Source organism: Eucalyptus grandis, chromosome 8, assembly GCF_016545825.1.
Source record: "Eucalyptus grandis isolate ANBG69807.140 chromosome 8, ASM1654582v1, whole genome shotgun sequence".
Taxonomy (NCBI): domain Eukaryota; kingdom Viridiplantae; phylum Streptophyta; class Magnoliopsida; order Myrtales; family Myrtaceae; genus Eucalyptus; species Eucalyptus grandis.
In genome coordinates this window covers 14,194,444-14,213,913 of record NC_052619.1, presented here as the reverse complement: position 1 = coordinate 14,213,913, position 19,470 = coordinate 14,194,444, and the positions used below count along the sequence as shown (strand labels likewise).

Genomic DNA, 19,470 nt, shown 5'->3' with positions numbered 1-19,470 from the left:
CGATTTGATTCCTAGATGGATCCATAAAATCAACGGGCAATTCCAAGTTCCAATTTTTCGGAGCCGGTTCTTAGTTTTCAATTCTAAGATGAGAATCCCCTAGCCGAACCATGCTCACCCCCAACACAAATTCATAACTTTCACAACACAACAACACAATTGCAGTACAATCATGACTACATAAAATGGACTCTTTTATCTGATGGTGTGACATGGGGGCTTCTTCATCTGCACTCACCTTTTCTCTTTTGCATGCGCTGCTAGACTTCGCCTTAATCGGTTGGCTTGATGCAATTGCAATTTCACTATCGTAGCATTGATTACACTATGTTCTAGCTAGCAAAAGCAAAATCAAATCAAATTAAGGGTACAATTGTTTCACTGAAAACTCATGACGAAGTAAAATATTATTTAAGGCAATCATCTTTAAGAAAAATGATTAGTTTTCATTTGTTTGATAGAGTTAAGGAAAGTGATTTCCTTCTTGCCAAAAGGAGAAGTCATTTCCCTTCAATTTAAGCTCGTTGTTTCCAGTCTACAGAAAACTTTTTCTATAGATCAATTAATTTTCTGTCATCCAAATACTGAAAAGTTGGAGAACAATTTCTCAACAAAAAAAATTCCTTCAAATAAACGGACCCCATACTTAAATTACTGCATACCGAAAACGAAACTATCCGACCCGGTTCAATACGAGCGATGGGCTGAAAAGCTAGGACATCAGGCCTTGTTATGGGCCTCAACGGCCCACAAATACACGCACCGCTGTAACTCCCTAACTCCCCTATATCATTGCTACGCAGTTCTTCCTCGAGAACCTGGTCAGGACATGTGCTGTTTGACTTACAATCCCTTCCTATTTCTACGCATCGACATTAGTATTTTGCCACGACATATAGACATATGCAAACTAACTGATAAGAAGCAGCACTTTTAGACATCGATACTCCGATCTTGGCAGCCCAATAAGATGGTGGACGACCTCTGAAAGTGACTAGAACAGCCAGTAAGGCACCTTCTTCTGGATCCTCTTCTCCTTGATGGTGTCTAGACTCGGCTTCCATCCCTTCCCCGAGAGCTGCCTGCTCAAGTACTCCGGCGTGCCGTCCATGATCTCCGACATGAACGGGTCTGCTACGGCGCACCTCTTGGCCACGCTCATCTCGCCCTCCTGGTCTCGCTCTCGGGGCGTGTGCTCGTCATATCCGTCGCCTCCGGGGCCAATGATGCACATCCGTGCGAACAATGGCAAGAACCTTGAGGAGGACGTCAGGAGGGACCTCGACTGCAGGGCCGAGTTCGCCGTGAAGAGCACGTGCCGGGCCTCCTCGGCAGATAGGGACACAGGCTTCCCCCTCTTCACGGGGAGCATGAGGTAGATCTTCCTGGGGTCGAGCTCCTGGTCGGCGGGCAACGGGGTCGGCCTCTTCCCGCTGGCCTTGGAGTCGAACTCGACCACAACCTGCTGCGGGTGCTCCAGCATGAGCTCGGCTGCAGTGAGGCCGGGGCCCTCCAGCCGGTGCACCGTGCCGTCCCACAAGATGACCTTTCCGCCGCCCCCCGAGGAGGAATGGTTGCTAGACTCTTGGTTCCCCATGGCGAGAGAGAGAGAGAGAGAGAGAGAGAGGATTTGCCAAGCTTTTTTCTGGGGACAAAACGGATCGAAAGGAGAGAATGTCAGGTCGGTTATAAAGGTATTTGGTGAGGGGATGCGTTGGCAATATATGCAGGTTTAAAGAACGAGTCGACGTAAGAATGTGTAGGAGGTGTTGGTTAAACGGCTCCATCTCGTGATGTGGGTGGACTTGGTAATAACCGAAGACAGGGTCGTTGGTTTAGGGTTTGTATACGATCTGACCCTACATTCAAATAAACATCAAGTTCCATGATATCATTCATTCTCCTACTAAGGTTTCTAATTAGTATCTTTGCCCTAATGGGTTTCCCTAAGTTCAATCGAATTTGACAAATTTTAGCCAACCAGTGCGCTTCATATTGTATGTACATAGGCTTCTAATGGCAGTTTTCAGAGTTTTGCGCTCCGAAAGTTCGTTTCAGATAATAAAAATCAAATTGACTTGAAAATTTTGTGATCGCATTTGTGATGGACATTATACCGATGGAATGAAACATTTGATCCGCAAGCTCCAAACACATACACCTCCGGTAGCTAATTAGGTTGGCCAAAGATTCATTCAGTTTTGTATATTTAACTTACGTCGCTGTTTAGCTCGCTGTGGTCCTTTTCGGAGATGATTTGGTCTCCTAAATCTTGCTCTCCACCTAAAACTAGTGGAGGAAGAAGTCAAGGAACGGTTCAACTGTTACTGTTGTTAACTACTCGGTTCTTCTTCCAGAAAATGAGTAGATTGGTTTTTAAATATATTTCGGAGAGACATTAGATGGCGGTGCAGGAGTTGAACTGGGGCGGTCCAATTACAACTTCACTAACGTTCCACATGCGATATTAGAAAAGATTATCATATATAAACTACTTTTTTCTTTCTTTTTGTGATTAGATCAAGTCAATTGAATGTAAAAAGACTAGGTGGACCATCCATTCTCTGATCCACCTGAACAACATCATGTTTTCATGGAGTCGTTGCTCTTCGATTGCCCCTATTTCTATCACTTGCTCATGTCAAGGAGCTGGCCTAAGATGGAATGATCGTATGCGCGATAATTCACCTTGGTTTCTAAATGTACTTCCGCGGTTTCCGCTGGAAAGAAATCTATCGTGGGAGATTATCTTGAGTAATTCTTGTGGGGCTTATCGGGGTACAATCGGGGTTGAGAAAATATTTGTGAAGTCATGCTACGGATCTCTACCTATAAAGTAGGCGTACTGCCAAGCCGCGTAAGTCCGCCGTAAGTCCACCGCGTCGAATTTACTTTTCCGCGTTTATTCCTTGCTCAAGTCATTTTGGTTTTGTTTGCTCTTCCAATATTGTTCGTTACATTGTCTCATTAAAGTTGTTAAGGATAAGGCCTTAATGTTCAGAAATGTCGATGACAACTCGAGGAATAGAAGACTTCAACGTAACTGGAGGATAGATCCTCGCATCTTCTTTTCTACTCCTGCGGATCCGTAGTCTTCCTTGGAGTGGAACAAAGACTGCTTTTGGAAGGCTCGCGGCCCCTAACTTCTCGGTCGTGGATGTGTGCTATTCAGGTATCATGGTGATTCATGCCGAGGGGTTCTTTTGTAGTTCCGTTTTGTTGTTTTGGGTAGTGCTGGTTTGCCTGCCTTTTCTTTGTTCACTGCTCTCTTGTTTAGCAGCTCTCTTGCATTCGGCTCTTTTTCACTCACCGCGACTTGTTGTCTTGTTGAGTGCAAGTTTTGTGGAGCCGGATCTTATGTAAATTGTTGGTTCAAAGCTGAAATCAATTATTACCTTACTCCAAAAAAGAAAAAGAAAAAAGATCGTTTCATAGCATGTCCGGCATTATGAGTTCTATAGAGAGGTTAACTTTAACTTGGCTCAAGAACAACCCAACTCCCTATATCATTTGCTAGAGAGAGGAAAGGAAAGATCTCTAGAACTTTTTATCTTCCAAAAGGAACCGAGAAGAAGAATCCATGGTCCTAGTTGTCTTCAAAGATGGGCTCCAGCACAGGATTCCACTGTCTCCGACTGCAACTAATCAACTGAGGGTTGAAACTGCCGCCCGTGCCGCCGCCGTCGCCGCCGTCGCCGCTGCCGCCGTCCTTCTCTTTCTCCAAAATAGCTACATACAAAGTCCCTCCCTTACTCTTCGTCGTCTTCGCCTCGCCTTGCTTGCCAGTACCTATCCTTTTCCTTTTCAGCGTCGATTCTATCGCTGCCAACTCCACCTCGTCCACCTTGCGATTCATCTGACGCGCAGGCACCGCCAAGTACGCCTTCCCCAGCGCGAGCTCGTCATCGGCGTGCATAGCCACGATACGCTGGCTCCTCCATATCTCCTCGACTGGCACGACGATGTGCCCCGGCACCTCGAGCATGACCTCGGCTGCTTTCACGGGGGTGGGGAGTCGCCAGAGCTTCCCGTCAGGATCGAAGAGCGCCGCTTCTTTACGGCATGGTCGAGCGCAACAAGAAGGGAGATTACCCATGGCCACGTTCGTTGAAATCCCTTTTTCTTTTTAACGTTGAACGCCAACTTCGTTGTTGCGAGGGTTAGAGGAAGCATGGCGATGAATGGAGTCGTTAAATAGGTTGCGTCGTGGTGAGGAGTCAAAGGAGAGAGCAAGAGAGGAAAGGGCAAGGAAAAGAGTCAAAGGGGCAATGGAGAGAAGGTTTGACTTCAATTTTGGACAGAGAGGAGAGACATGTCAAAGAGGAGTTTTAAGGTCGGTGTTGGAGACGCGGATCTGGTCCAATCATCCATGGCATGCCAGCCCCGACAGGATTGGGAATGGGGCGTGGGTTCCGATGTGGATTTTTGGTCAAATTCGTGTTGGTGGAGACTTGTGGCGTCGGGAGGAGTCGTCGACGCCACTAGCACCACCCGTCTTGACTCCTCTCGATTCGTTCGAATTCCCTCGGTTGGCCTTTTTTTCTTGTGGCGAAGACGCATCGATGGGATCGCAATACGACATGCGTCGACGCACGCCGTGTAAATCCAAATCGGCGTGTCCTAGAAAGATTCGCATTCCTACTGTCATTCGTGGAAGAACGGATGATTGGCGTTGTTGAGTATTTGGTCATTGGTCATTTCAGGCTCAGTCAGCCTTGCATTACCTCGTTTTGATCTATTTTATGCTCCAAAGGATCCCCATTGTGCTTCTTGACCTGCTCCACCAAGAACGACCGCGTCACGGCAAAGATCTCCATGGCAATACCCAGCTTTCCTTGCCTCCCCCTCTCCTAACCCCGCAGGTCTTACCTTTAACTCGCTCTTCTTGAAGCATCGTCTTCAAAATGATAGTGCAGAGCACTGCACCGACGTTGATTGCCTGCGTCAGTTAGTTGAAGAGGAGGGAGGGAGGGAGGGAGTCTCAAACTCAGGTGGGTTGGGCATGGACATAATTTAGACCGATTAAAACTCATTTTTCCAAATCCATCATGACCCTTTTTTCATATTTTGCCTAACCTAGATAGGACCTAGCTCATTAAATATGTATTGAATAAACGAATATGACCCATTGTGACACATTTATCTCGACGGATGGACTATCTCATCCCGTGTACCAAGTGAAATCTTGGAAGGCATATTCATGGAGGCTCAACTTATCTGGACGTGAGGATTAGTTCGCTAATCGACCATCACGTCATGGTATTACCCTTCAATCGGTGAAGTTTTTACTTGGAACTCCACTGCGGAGCTCACTTATCGCACATGATTACATGTTTAAAGGCATCAGATTCAAAATCAACCGTCTGCATCGGAAGATCACCGGACAAGTACTTAAATCAAGTTGAGCATATCTGACTCGGGCATGCAAAACCGACGGTGCAAGAAGAAACAAAAAGATCAACGCGAAGTTCATCGATTCTCCTCAACCAAAGGTTAAGCACATCAGTTCTCCCAAACATTTTGCAAATCAAGCACTATATTTCGAGCAAAAAGGACAGCAGTAGAGAAAAGGAAGGCTCTTCCCCCAAAGAGAAAAGAAAATGAAAAGGATGTCTAGTACTTTTAGAGTGCATTTGACAATTATTCGGTTTTCGAGAATAATTTCTAATTATAAATTATTTTTTTATTATGTTATCGATAATAATTTCTAAGCATTTGAATACGTTTAGTAACCGCCTCAAATTTCAATTCTCGGAATAGAATTGTATTGGGTATCGTTCTCAAAATTTCTAATCCAAATTATTTTCTTTTAATTTTTTAATAATTGTATTACTTTTTTTTTCCTTCTTTTCTTTATTTCTTTTCTTTTTCAACCTTTGCTCGTCACCGACCTTGAAATAACCAACGATCAGCTAGACGAACGTCGACGACCTTGCTAGGGATCCCCCAGCAAGGCCATGCCTCATCAGTCGGACCTTGCTTGGCTGATGGATGGCAATGGCGACGACAGCGACGACGGCGATAGTGGTGGAAGAAGAAGAGAGAAAAAAGAAGAACAAGAAGAAAAGAATAAGAGAAAAAGAAATTTTGAGTTGCTTAATTCTAAATTTATTTTCAAGAACAAAAAATCAACTTTTTTCACTTCTTAATTCTATTTCAAATTTATTCACGAAATAAAAGAATAGAAATTATTAGAGCTTGTTTGGTAACACTCTTAAGAATAGTGATTCTATTCTTTTATTCCCGGAGTTAAAAAAGAATAGAAACCTATTAGGTAAATTTTTCTTTTTGATAACAAAAACAGTTTTTTTATATTATTCTTAAGAATAAATTTGGAACAGAATCGAAGTAGGAAAAAGTTACTTTTTATTCCCGGAAATAATTCCTAGAATTAATTCTAATTTCTTTTCCCTTCTCTTCTCTTTTCTCTTATTCTCTTTCCTTTTGACTGGTTGCCGGAGCGTCGTCAACCCTCAGTGACGCTGCACGAGCCTCATCATGGTTGGACAAGGCTCAACCTCACCTTGGCTAGGCAATGTCGACCTCACCCAACCATCGTTGAGTCGCCTCCAAGTGGACATCGCCTAACGATGGCTCGATGAGGCCGACCTCAGGTCACCTAAGTGAGGTCGAGCCTCACCGATGGCTAGTGAGGCTTGGCCTTGCCCAAATCTAACAAGACCGAGGCTTACCTTGACTAGGTGAGCCTCCGACGAGCTTGCTAGTTCTCACCCAAACGATCGTTGGCCACTTTGCCGTGGCCAACGACTAGCTACAGAGAATGAGGAAGAAGAAGAAGAATAAAAGAAAAAAGAGAAAAATAAATAAAAGTACTAAAAAAAATTAAAAAATAAAATCTTACTAAATACATTTCTATCTCTATCTCAAGATTATAAATTTTGAACAATTATCAAACGAATTCTTTTGTTCAAAAATTGTTCTAGATAGTAGAATAAAAAAAAAAATCATTTATGATAATTTTGAAAACAAAATATTACCAGACGCGCCAAATGACCAAACGTGCCCTCATTCTACACATGCAGAACTCCATGTAAGTACTTTTTTTCTCGAGCTTACTTCTAAAATGCCTTTTTCCTTGTTCATAACGGCTTCCATTGTTGCTACTTTCTCTCTTCAATGTCCTGGAAGTCTGCACAGTCAACCTCGTCAACCGCAACGGCTCAATCAACGAAACACATTTGCGATAGATTCAGAATCAAGGCAGAGAAAGAGAGATGGATTACATCGCTTGAAGCTCACAAAGTGGTACTAACGTTACTTGATATACTTTCTTTTTCCAGAGAAAAAAGGCCTGTTTGTATTGGTTTCAATTATCAAATCTAGATACAACTAAAGGGGCGCATTTTTGGCAACAAAAAATAGAACCGTATGTTCCAATTATAGCAAGGCATAGAGAACTTGATCAGCAAACTACAATACCAGAGAGACTACCCTGTTGCCACAAGTAAATTTTACAGAGAGAACAACAATTCCTTCTTCCAAACACATTCACAACATATATCCAGTCTAAAGCCGACACAGGGCTAAAACAACAGGAGGGTGAATGCTGAACAGATTTTTTTTCAGGGGACGCTGTACTGCATCATCTGGATCAAAACCTACTTAATGTACTGAGAAAGCCACTTGAAACCATCGCCATAGCCCATTTTGCGAACGATGCTGCACATGAATACCTCTAGGGGACGGACATTTGAGTCTGCTAGATTTACCTTTCCCTTTCCAGTGGTGAAGTTGGTCAAACCAAGATGGTATCGCAGTTCATCTTCAGAGGCAGCATACGGTATGTCAATCTTGTTTCCCAATACAAGGAACGGAACATTCGCAAGGGCCTCATCAGAGAGGAGTGCGTCCAGTTCCTTCTTTGATTCTGCAAACCTCTCCTTGTCATAAGCATCAACCAGGTAGACAACGGCATCCACCTATGAAGCATAAGATGTTATTTGCCCGTAGCAATACAAATGGCATTTTACATAGAGAACCCAAGCATGGTAATAACCAATTAGTAAATTAGTAAATATGACCAGAAGACAGCTAACAGGTGCATAAACGCACAAAAGAGAAAGAAAATTGAATGAATGGGTAACTAAAGCATCATGTCCAAAAGCACATTCAATCAGCGAATGCACATGTAATTATGAAAACAACTTATCTGTTACAAAGATCATTTTCACTTTGTTAAGCATGTTAAAACCAAAGAGACAGCTTAGAGAAACGACATACTCTGAATTCCTCATTTTACCTGTATGACTTGCTCATTTGAAATACCATATGAAAAACAGACATTGCAAAACTTCCAACAATATCATTGGTCTTGAAAAGTTCCTTGTTTATGGAAAGAAAAAGAATTTTAATAAGATCTATAATTGGTGAAGAAATTTATTTCACAACAACATTAATCACATGACACGATTAAAGATTCAGTTGCTTAAGTTTACTTATTCGGCACGCAAGTGCAATCAAGGGTACTTTATATCTAAGAGGCTGTTTGTTTAAGCTTTTTTAAGCAAAAAGATACATATTCATTTTCCAGCCAAAATTATAATTTTCTTTAAAATTGTTGAAAATATATGAAAAACCGACACATAATTTTATATATCAATAACCGTGCATTTCAAAAGAAGAGCATTTCACATAAAAAAAGTCAAATTGCGAAATTTGAAAAGGGAAATAAAAGGATAAAAAGTCACTAGCAATTCCTAACATCAATCCAACGAGATGAAAATATTTCAAAGATTTTATAGGAAACTTCTTATATTTTTATAAATAGACTAGGCAATAAATTTCCATTCTTGTAGTGAAGCAGAGATCCTTCCCAATATGTCATGCTTGCCATTGATCTCTATGCACAAAAGCACCATGATCTAGCTGTTGAAAAGAGGAACCTTAGCTCATATAGTGACTCTGGATCTACTAAGAAACATGCAAAGAATTGCAATAAAAGAGGAGCTGGGTGAAAAAAAAAAAAAGTCGATGATGAATCTATTGACTCCCTTGGCCAAATAGTTCACAAAATGATAGGCCAGAAGTAAGCACATAATCATAAGGGGAGTGGTGAGGGAAATAGGGCAATTAGTCACTTCAAGAAAATAAGTGAATTCTGTGGCAAATCATCACCACAGAGAGAGAGAGAGAGATTTGCCATGTTGGAGACAATTAAAGAGGTATCTCAAAGACAAATAAATGAAAAGGGTCCAGAAAGTTGCTTAAAAAAGTAAGAATGGATAAATAACACATATATCAAGGGAATAAAGATGGACCAAGCTACTCATGGATGTAACCACAATTAACATCACTACAGTTGGACTATCAAACACGGAGTCAGAAGTGAATTACGAATTGGACCAATTTGCGAATTGAGCGAGCTCCCCTTGCATTAACATTATCTCCACAACTAGACACACTGCTGGATGCTATGCAAGACGGACAAGGACTTCAGGTTAACATATACCTTGGCATAGTAATCCTTCCAAACTCGGCGAGCAATCTGATGGCCTCCCAAATCAAAAGCTTTGAACTTGATTTTCCCAATACTCAACTCCTCAGACGTCGGATACTGCGTGGGCTGATGCTGAACTAGTCTCTGAAACAATGAACAATCTATTAATACCCGTAGTTACATCGAAACTCCTACCTTCCAGTCAAAAACTACTTTACTATGTACCAATCTCGATCACCATCGAACATAAACCATCTAAGCTCCACCAGCTCAAATCCTACAAGTTTCACTAAACTAGTTAATATTACCATCCTGAACGCTCAACATAGCATGATTCCTCGACCTCAGATACCAACACCGTTTAACACTTTTCCGCCTCCACACGAGGAACAACACCAAAACTCGCAGCTGAAAATACTCAGAAATCGTAAATTTCGGAATTAAAAAATAATCCAAAATCCGCAGTCGCGCGACCCTTCAATCAGCCATAGCCACACCGTTTCCTCCGATTCCAATCCCATGGCCAAACAGAAGCGTAACCAAAACCTAAGATCCTCGAACCGCACGCTCCCGCACCAACTACGAACAGATTGCCGAAACCGGCAACAACTTGAATCGAACACGAGACGGAACGAGAAGGCCAAACCTCGTCCTTCAGCATGTGGAGCAGGGTGGTCTTGCCGGCATTATCGAGGCCGAGGAACAGGATCTTGGCCTCCTTCTGCCACAGGCCGAGCGAGGCCAGGACGCCGTAGAACCAGTCCACCAGGAACATCTCTCTCTCTCTCTCTCTCTCTCTCTCACTCTCGCGATCTCGGCTCCCAGCAGAGCTCCCGCCGGGGGGGGAAGGGATGAGGGAATCGCCGATAGGGCCGGCCGGCGGCGATCGCGGGGAGGCGAGACGGCGGGGATCGAGCTCGGCTGCTACCTAGCGATCAGCACGCGCGAGGGAGGAGATGGCGCGCGAATCCGATTGCTTTTTGCGCTTGCCCTAATTGGATCGAGGGCGATGGAAGCAAGGAATTTGCTGGGACAGTGAGAGAAAGAGAGAGACAGAGACGGCAAAAGAAAATGAAATTATATAAAATAAAATAAAAAAAATGAGAGGAAAAGAATAATAAAAACTGGTGGCGAATTATTGTCGGCCGGATCTGGTTTCGTGGGTGGGGCCGGGAGCGGGCTCCACGGCCCATGGGTCTTGGGTGGGTAGTTGTGCTTCGTTGCGTGCTTGGGCCGAACGGGTCGGGTCGGGTCCCGCCGGAATCTTGGCTCCGTTTGTCCTCTTGGATCAGTTGTGAAAGTGAATAAACGATTTTTTTTTTTTTTAAATATGATGTGGCCGGGGGTGGTTTGATTTGTACGATGGGTTTGTACAAGACTCGATAATGCTCATGCAATTGGTGTTGTAAACAAGTTTATCTTAAATTTAGGTAAAGAGTATTGATTGCTATTAAACGGATTTTGAAGAATTTCAAAGACACTTCTAGATTATGCTTGTGTTATGAAAATGCAAAAGCCCGAATCGAGTGGCTATTTAGATACAGACTATGCCAGTAATGTTGATTTTTAAACATCCAAATCGGGTTACGTGATGATCTTTGTAAGAGGAACTGCTTTGTGGCAATGAAGATTGCAGAAATGTGTTAATTTGTTTACAACTGAAGCGGAGCATATTGCTATCATCATAGGAGGTAATGAATGAACTCTTGTGGATGCTAAAATTCTTACAAAAGTTGAGCTTGAAACAGAAGAAGCTTGTTATGTATTGTGATAATATGACTACTATCTATCTTAGCAATAATTTGATGTTGCATTCAAGATCAAAATAGGTTGATGTGAAGTATAATTGGATTCAAGATAAATTAGAAGAGAAGCTCTTCTTACTTGAGAAAGTTCACATGACAACAATGTATTTAATGTGATAACCAAATGTAAAACTTGACTCGTGTAAAAACAAAGCGGGCATGATGGAACTTTCCATATAAAGTGGAGGGGGAGATTTATTGCCTAGGTCTACCTCTATGTGGGGCCTATCTAACACATAAAACAAAAGGAAGAAAAAAAGAGAGAAGAAAACTCGAAAAGAAAAGAAAGAGTGATGCCCAAGAGTGAAAGCAAGAAAGAAGATAAAGAAAAGAGTAACTAAGAGAATAAGGGAGGAGGAAGAAAAGGGGCGCAACTTTGCAATACCTATTTGAAGGCCAAACGTAAATGAAATTAGCTTAAATTTGAGATTGTTCGTAAGATCGAGGATTATGAGTTGAAACCTTTTCCAAATTCTCCAATTGTAGTTAGAATTTTTTGTACTCCATTTATGTTAATCTACTTTTATAGTGAGGAAATACGGTTATATTGTTGATATTAAGCCTCCAATATATAACTAGAGAATAACACTTTTTGTATTTTACTATTCTTAGTGACTAATGTAAGTTTTTGGGTAGTTTGTGATTTTTTTTCGCATTGAATTTCCACGTAAAACCTTGGTGTTGTTAGTTTTGTCTCCTTATCACTTCCACGTTATATTTACTTATCGCGAAGTTGTATTGACTAATTGTTGGGGTTAAGTGGATTTTGATCAATTTAATTTTAAGGGAGAAATTGGTCATAGATTAGGTTTAATTCTTAGTGAATTGTTAATCTGGTTTTCTCCAACACAAAGGACCCCAAAGTTCATTGGCTCTCATCATCATTGGAAATAACACCCCTCATTTATATTACCCTTAAACTTGGTTATCAGCGCTAGGTTTACAAAAAGATAAATGAAATAGAAAGGAAAAAGAATTAGTGGTAGGCGGATTCTGGATCGATCTTGCTATCGGTTCAAAACCAGCTGCTGGTTTGGATTCAACCTTGTTCCAATTGATAAATTTGTTTAAACTAGTTTTAGTCAATGCATTTGATTCTTAATTCCAAAAATCGAGAATAGAATCTAACATTGTGATTTCAGATTTTCGATCAAGAACCTACTCACTTTGAAATCGGCTGCCTCTACCAACTCTAATTATCACTTAGAATGATTCACTGGAAACAAGTCGAGAACTTCATAAATTGAGACCTGAAAACTCAGGTCCGATCTAGATTCAGTTAATTAGACAAGAATGACCCAAGCTTTACCCAAATCAATGTCTTTCCCAAGATTTCACGACTTACTTTTTCACTTTTCACCCAGAACTGGACAATTTTCCTAAAGCAAAAGGCTAAGTTGTTGCTGACTGGCCTAATCATAGCTGTTTCTGTCAAATTGGTCCTGCAAATGCAGCAGATGGCATTAATGTTTTTCAGTTTCTTGTTTTTAGATAACAGCACAATCAAACTTCATGTCCCTGTTCTTGATCGATGTATTGCACCTAACTCGATCATGCTTACGAACCCCAACGCGCCAATAGCACAAAGGGCCTCCCATCGCCTAACCCCTTGTTCCACCAAATTTGTTGTTTGGTTCACTTCGGGCAATTCCAATCCTCACTCGTGGCCAATTTAGAAGTAGACATTGAAAACCACGTTAGGGAGAAGACTCAACTCATCTATGTATAAAAACTACATGTGCCTAGTTCTTGCTTATGAATTCACCGTGAAGGTCCATCGAAACCAACCTAGATGCTCGGGATTCATCGAGTTCCCACGTGTAATGCATGTGAAAATCTTTGATGCATTGCGATGCGATAAAAATGTGAGAGTATGCATTCATTCTGATAAATTATATTTTGAGTTTGAACTGTTTATGGAACTCAACTCATTTAGAGCATTCCATCTTGTTCCTAAAAAATCTGAGGTGGATGGCCTTCTAATCCTGCGCAAATCTTGGATATATACAAAAGGAAGGGGCTCAAAGATATTCTCCAAAAGAAGTCGTCGAAGTCTCTGTTAAAGGCACGGGGGAAAGAAAAACTGAGTATTTGGTGGGTCTAGGACAAAGGTAAAAAAATTGTTGAATCATGTAAAAAGAAAGGGTAAGGGCACAAATGGTTCATGAAATGTGATCATTGAATCTTTAGTTTGTTCAATGGGATTGTTAAACTTTGGTCCAGTCTAAAACGTGACCCTTGTATCTAGACCTTTGATACATGTTTAATTTAGTTATACTTAATGTTATTATTTTATCGATTCAAATTTAGCGACAATGTAATTCAAAAGACTAGATTAAATATATTTAAAAATTAAGGTATCACAGTGTATATTGAATAAATGTTCAGAGATCACATTATGTATTTAGTCAATGTTCAAATGTTCAATTGTTTATAGACTATATTATATAAATTAAAAATTTAGAGATTTATTATACGACAAACCAAAACTGGGAACGGAATTTGTTATTAGAGATTTCAAGTTTTGTATAAGGAAATCTGCTCGGCTCGAAACCAATGGCCCCTTTTTTGTTTTGGTCGAAACCAATGGCCCCTAGTCAACTCTAGTTATTACCGAGAACAGTTCATTGAGAACAAGATGGGACCTACATAAATCGAAACCTAAAATCTCAGGACCGATTTGTATTCCATTAGCCAGACAAGATGACCGAAGCTCCAGCCAAATCAACGTCTTTCCCGAGATTTCACGACTGGCTTTTTCACTTTTCAGTTTTCACCCACAGACGAGGACACTTTCTCTAAACCAAAAGGCTCAGGTTGATCCCGACCGGCCTAGGTCACAGCTGTATCAGTCAAATTGGTTATGCAGCGGATGGCCTTTAATGTTCTCTCTTTCTAGTTTTTAGATGACAGTCCAATCAAAATTTAAGTCCCTTGTTTCCTTATCAACGTAATGCGCCTAACTCGATCGTGCTTAGGAAGCCAAGCGGCACGAAGGGCCTACGATGCCTCTAAATTATGCCCATCTTTGTGGAATCAATCGCCTAACCCTTGTTCCACCAATTTGTCATCTGGTTCACTCTGTGCAATTCCAATCCTCACTTGTGGCAAAATTAGAATGAGGCATTGAAAACCACATTAGGGAGAGGACTCAATCTACTCACCTACCTATGTCTAGTTCTCGATTACGAATTCACCACAAAGATCCACCGAAACTAATCTAGACGTTCGGGATTCATTGAGTCCCCGCGTGTAGTGCATGTGGAAGTCTTCAATGCTATGTGATAAAACATGTGAGAGTGTATATTCGTTTTGTTAAATTATGTCTCGAATTTGAGCTGTGTATGGAATCGGACTAGACTTGTTTGGAGGATTTGATCTTGTTCATAAAAAAAATCTGGTGTGGATGGCCTTCTAATCCTGCGCAAATCTGTATTCTTTGGGCGAAGGATGTTGATTTTCTTTTCCGTTGGAGAATGCCATCTCTGACAAGTTTTAACTTCTTGGATTTTAGTTTAATTACGTACAAGAGGAGGAGACCCTTCTTTTGGATAAATACGAAAGGAAGGAGCTCACGGATATTCTCCAAAAGAAGTCGTGGTCGTGGACGTCTTTGTTGAAAGGCACACGGGAAAGGAAAAATCGAGTAATTGGTGGGTCTAGGACAAAGGTAAAAAATTTGTTCGACTCACATAAAAACAAGAGATAATGACATAAATAATTCCTTAATTTTGAACAAACGTGTAATGTAATTTTTGAACTTTTAATTTTTCAATATGATCATTGAACTTTAATCTAATGTGTAATATGACTATTGAACTTTTAATTTATTTAATGTGATATCTAGTTTTTTTTTTTTTACATATTCAATTTAGTCCTTGAATAGAATTTTCAATATTGTCCTTTCATAATTTAAGTTTAAGAATAGCAGTGAACATTTTCATATAGTTCAAAAACTAAATTGAACATGCATGAAAAGTTCAATGATCATATTAAACAAATTAAATATTCTCAGACCACATTTTTATGGGGCAAAATTTTAAATTACATTGAAAAATTGAAAGTTTTTTGACCATATTACACAATTGAGCTAAAGTTCAATGATTATATTGAACAAATTAAAAACCTAGGGACCACATTAAGCATTTGTTTAAAGTTCAAGAACTATATTGAACAGATTAAAAATTTAGGGCCATATTGCACATTAATGAGCCATTTTTGTCATCATCCCATAAAGAAAATAATAAAGGCTTGGATGTTTTTAGTGAAAAAGAGCCGCTGCATGGAGAAAGGAAAAAAAGCAGGATGGGATTGACTTTAGTACGGGAAACACTCAAGCACAACTCAAATTCTCTTAATATTAGTGAAGTGTTTGTTGTTGGCTGTTCTAGTGGATTGGGTATCTAAATTTCCGACGTCTTTAATGTTCTTTATTTATTTCTCCAGTAATTTTGCGCCAATTAAACTACAAGATTCTGCCCATTTTTGCATTGATATCACGGCACATCCCGACAAAGATGTTATTTGTTTATAAACAGTATCGGATTGACTTTAGTGCGGAAAATACTCGAACATATGAGTCATTATAATTCAAATTCTCTTAATATTAGTGAATTGTTTGTTGTTGGCTGTTCTTGTGAATTAGGTATCTAAATTTCCAACATCTTCAATGTTCTTTATTTATTTCTCCAATGATTTTGTGTCAATTAAATTGTAAGATTCTGCCCATTTTTGCATTGATATCACGGCACATCCCGACAAAAATGTTATTTGTTTATAAACACTATGAGATTGATTTAAGTGCGAAAAACACTCGAACATATGAGTCATTATAACTCAAATTCTCTTAATATTAGCAAATTGTTTATTGTTGGCTGTTCTTGTGGATTAGATATCTAAATTTCCGACATCTTTAATATTCTTAATTTATTTCTTCAGTTATTTATTTCTTCAGTGATTTTGTGCCAATTAAATTGTAAGATTCTGTCCATTTTCGCATTAATATCACGGCGCATGCGGACAAAGACATCTAACAATCTCACTGTCTTTTTCCCCTTATCGATGAAGTACTGTTGAATCGTCCATTTCCACTGATCATTAGGTCGGATCAGGATCCACGTCTCGCCTGGTTCTCGAAATTTCGGCGACGGTCCCATGCACGTGCCGCTCTCACGAATCCTCGGCCTCTCAAATTCGAACTTTCTTCAATTTCTTTTCAGAGTTCCTCGTCGAAGTCGACAAAAAAGTCTCTTCGGTTCAAACTCCAAAGAGTCAAAAAAGTTTTCTTTATTCACAACGTAGAATCGGAACCCAGCCAATTCCCCCACCGAAACTTCAAACCCGGCACGATAATAGAATTTTTTACTAAAAATAACTCGTGAAAAAGGCCTATTTTGTCCATTACCAACATGCAGAACTAGCAAAACACCTCAAACTTTCTTGACTGCTTCGTATGTACATCTAGCTGCCCACAGATCGAGACCAGTAACTCCGTAGCTTTCAACGACAGGAACGAGATTATACTAACATTAAGTACAGAGAGAATTGCTCAGTTATCCTCGGCTGGATGGTGCTTCACGATCACGACGGGACACCGGACGTGCTTCGAGCAGTAGTCGCTCACGCTCCCCAGAAGAGCCCTGCCCACGTCAAAATAATGCACTTAAGAAAGCTGTCTTGGTCTCCTTCTCTCTATCTCTCTTTCTTCCTTAACGTTTCTGGTATCGTCTGTCCTTTTTATCAATCGAATGGAGGAGAAGAGAAGAGAAGGGACGGTAGAAAGAGATTTGTCGAGAACGAAAGCCGGCCGTTGAACGATGAAACGAAAGCTGATTTCAAAAGGGTTCTTGAGGAAACTGAATATAAATGACGTTTTTGCGTTTTCCCTTTGGGACTGAAAAGAGATGTATGAAGGAATCGAGTGGAGGTACCTCTTCATGAAGCCGTAGCCATGGCTTCCCATGACCAGGGTGTCCGCTCTGAGTTTCTCCACCGCGTTGCATATCACGGCTTTCGCTTCCCCTTTCCCAACGTACCTCTCCACTTTCATCTGCAGAATGAATTCCCCGAATATGAATTTATCGTCGGAAAACCAGAGTAAAGAAAATGAAAGAAAAGAAAGGCGCGATCTTTTGAATGATAGGAATATCGGAAATCAATCAAGAAAAGGGAAAGGAGGATCGAGTAGAGAGGAATACGTTGGCGCTGAAGCTCCTGTAGATCGCCTCCGCTCGTCCCATCACCGAGCTCACCAAGTCGCACCCGTACTTTTCCAGGGCCGCGTTCACGTCGCTCGAGAACATGTAACCTGCAAAAGGAATGAATTGATTAACCTCGAATTCGGTCCTTGAAGAGAACTCATCAGAGCACAACCCCGCTCCGCTTTGACCCAATCACTAATTTCCCTCAACATGCTTTTACAGCAGAAGACCCTTTTTAAGAAACAAGAAAAAGAAGCGCGAAGCAACTCAAGAAACGGCGAAAGAAAAAGAAGAAAGGAAGAAGAGTGCGATGCTCTGTTCTGTATCGAAATCACTAATTTGCCTTACACAACGCTTCCATAAAAGAAGACCCACTGAGAACAAGGAAAAGAAGCACGAAACAATTGAGAAACAGGGGAGTGTGGTACCGACGGTTCATGATGATTACCTGCGGCGTCGAAGACGGAGAAAACAGGGGGAGGGGGCTTGACGTAGAGGAGCACGAGGGTGGTGGTGCCGCCGTTGCTGGCTTGGTCGGCGGAGATGAGGTGGTTGAGACACCACGAGAGGGCGTGCATGCTCTCCTCGCTCTCGTCCACCGCCACCACCACTCTCTTCTCTTTCTTCATCGTCATGTTCATGTTCACCTCTCCGTCCATCGAACCTTCAAGAACGAACAGTAAATCCCTCTTGCCGGCCTAGGAGATCTGAGAGATCGAGAGGTTTTCTGCTTGTTCAACTGGTTTGGAGATGATGGGGAAGAACTGGCGTCCGGTCTCGTCTGCTTTATAGGAGGAAGGATTGGAATTTTTAGTAAGTGTAGCTTTTGTTATTTGGGTCTTGTGGGGCTTCTTTATGTGGTTCTCAAGACGAAATCACGAAAGTGACGGCTAAATAAGTCAATTCCGAGATTAAGAAAAAAAATTATTACACTTGTTTCCACATGAATCAGTATCTCATGAACCCCACCAAAAAAAGAAGAAGTATCGGTATCTTCGAAAAAGGAATGAAATTAATTTCCTTCTTGAATTTCTTTTTTTTTAAAGAACACGTATCTTTTTCTTTACTTTTCTTTCTTTCTATTATTTTCCCCTTCATCCTATCCCTCCTCATTCTCCTCCTTGAGGTATCGATTTAGGATCAACCCTAAACCGACCCTAAATAGGCCCAACTCAATTGATCTTGATCCAATTCTCAAAGGAATTGGGTCGATTCTTGGTCCTAAAATCCTTGAATCCTACGCTATGTGAGTTAGTCTTTAGTTCTAAAAGTTTAGGGTTTGATCATCCCGAATTAACCCTATACATAATATATATTATATATAATATATAATTTTGTTTATTCTAAATTTTAGCTTCTCATTCTCTATTCTATTCAAAGTTCAGTTTGTCTTGTAAATTATAAAGTATAAAGAAACCCAACCCTAATTTGACCCAAAAAAAAAAAAAACTCTCTTCTCTCTCCTCGATCTTGCTAGCTTGCTCGCCTCTTTTCCCTTGCCTTGTGTGTTTGTTTTTATTGTTTGTTACTTTTAACAAGTGTAAATTTCTATTATTACCTTATCTTATATTTATGTTTGATATGTATTGATATTCATAATTTGATTGTTTAATGTCGCATTGTTGATGGATAAGTAATTTGAAATAGTATGTTTGTTCTTTTAAATAATAAAAAAATGAAATAAAAAATCAATTCATCCTATCCTGAAGCTAAGGCAGACCCGCAGGGTCGGTCCGGTCTTTGATCCCAGGTTCAATAAGATCGGTCCTTAATCCTAAAAATTAGGGACTAACATTATATTAGTTGATCCTTAAGTTAGGTGCTAGACCGGACCAATCCAAATTATACTCACTCCTACTTCTCCTTCCCTAATGAAAGCCTCTCTTGCCGCCGCCAACTCTTAGCTCCACTCCATCCATTGTGCCGTGCTGTCCTCGTTCGGCAATGCCACCCACCTTGAGTGACACGGCAATAGTTATGCCAGTTGCCTCTAAACGTGGTGATAGCT

General features: G+C 40.8%; 4 protein-coding genes across 4 annotated transcripts; all 4 read right to left on the bottom strand.

Moving 5' to 3' along the window:
• Positions 1-603: 603 nt before the first annotated feature.
• Positions 604-1,695, bottom strand: LOC104456709. Its single transcript, XM_039299301.1, has one exon. It carries the CDS (start codon positions 1,595-1,597, stop codon positions 995-997), a length of 603 nt encoding a protein of 200 aa, XP_039155235.1. The 5' UTR covers positions 1,598-1,695; the 3' UTR covers positions 604-994.
• An 849-nt stretch (positions 1,696-2,544) lies between these two features.
• On the bottom strand, positions 2,545-4,096 carry LOC120286997. Its single transcript, XM_039299624.1, has 2 exons — positions 3,754-4,096; positions 2,545-2,573 (listed from the first exon to the last, which is right to left on the bottom strand). The coding sequence occupies exons 1-2, from the start codon at positions 4,094-4,096 to the stop codon at positions 2,545-2,547; spliced, it is 372 nt and encodes a 123-aa protein (XP_039155558.1).
• A 3,267-nt stretch (positions 4,097-7,363) lies between these two features.
• Positions 7,364-10,515, bottom strand: LOC104456708 (GTP-binding protein SAR1A). Its single transcript, XM_010071563.3, has 3 exons — positions 10,104-10,515; positions 9,470-9,601; positions 7,364-7,940 (listed from the first exon to the last, which is right to left on the bottom strand). Exons 1-3 carry the CDS (start codon positions 10,230-10,232, stop codon positions 7,620-7,622), a joined length of 582 nt encoding a protein of 193 aa, XP_010069865.1. The 5' UTR covers positions 10,233-10,515; the 3' UTR covers positions 7,364-7,619.
• Positions 10,516-16,517: 6,002 nt separating this feature from the next.
• LOC104456707 (universal stress protein PHOS34) lies at positions 16,518-18,271 on the bottom strand. Its single transcript, XM_010071562.3, has 4 exons — positions 17,911-18,271; positions 17,460-17,569; positions 17,193-17,311; positions 16,518-16,901 (listed from the first exon to the last, which is right to left on the bottom strand). The coding sequence occupies exons 1-4, from the start codon at positions 18,119-18,121 to the stop codon at positions 16,811-16,813; spliced, it is 531 nt and encodes a 176-aa protein (XP_010069864.1). The 5' UTR covers positions 18,122-18,271; the 3' UTR covers positions 16,518-16,810.
• Between the last annotated feature and the right edge of the window lie 1,199 nt (positions 18,272-19,470).

What these genes read in the sequence shown, in the direction of transcription:
- LOC104456709 (XM_039299301.1), bottom strand. Translation starts at nt 1,597, where the DNA reads ATGGGGAACCAAGAGTCTAGCAACCATTCCTCCTCGGGGGGCGGCGGA.
- LOC120286997 (XM_039299624.1), bottom strand. Translation starts at nt 4,096, where the DNA reads ATGGGTAATCTCCCTTCTTGTTGCGCTCGACCATGCCGTAAAGAAGCG. An exon ending in CGAGGCGAAGACGACGAAGA is followed by an intron (nt 2,574 to 3,753) that starts GTAAGGGAGGGA and finishes GATGTTGTTCAG; the next exon opens with GTGGATCAGAGAATGGATGG.
- LOC104456708 (XM_010071563.3), bottom strand. Translation starts at nt 10,232, where the DNA reads ATGTTCCTGGTGGACTGGTTCTACGGCGTCCTGGCCTCGCTCGGCCTG. An exon ending in TCCACATGCTGAAGGACGAG is followed by an intron (nt 9,602 to 10,103) that starts GTTTGGCCTTCT and finishes TCATTGTTTCAG; the next exon opens with AGACTAGTTCAGCATCAGCC. An exon ending in GGAAGGATTACTATGCCAAG is followed by an intron (nt 7,941 to 9,469) that starts GTATATGTTAAC and finishes TATGCTTCATAG; the next exon opens with GTGGATGCCGTTGTCTACCT.
- LOC104456707 (XM_010071562.3), bottom strand. Translation starts at nt 18,121, where the DNA reads ATGGACGGAGAGGTGAACATGAACATGACGATGAAGAAAGAGAAGAGA. An exon ending in CTCCGTCTTCGACGCCGCAG is followed by an intron (nt 17,570 to 17,910) that starts GTAATCATCATG and finishes TTCCTTTTGCAG; the next exon opens with GTTACATGTTCTCGAGCGAC. An exon ending in ACAGGAGCTTCAGCGCCAAC is followed by an intron (nt 17,312 to 17,459) that starts GTATTCCTCTCT and finishes TTCATTCTGCAG; the next exon opens with ATGAAAGTGGAGAGGTACGT.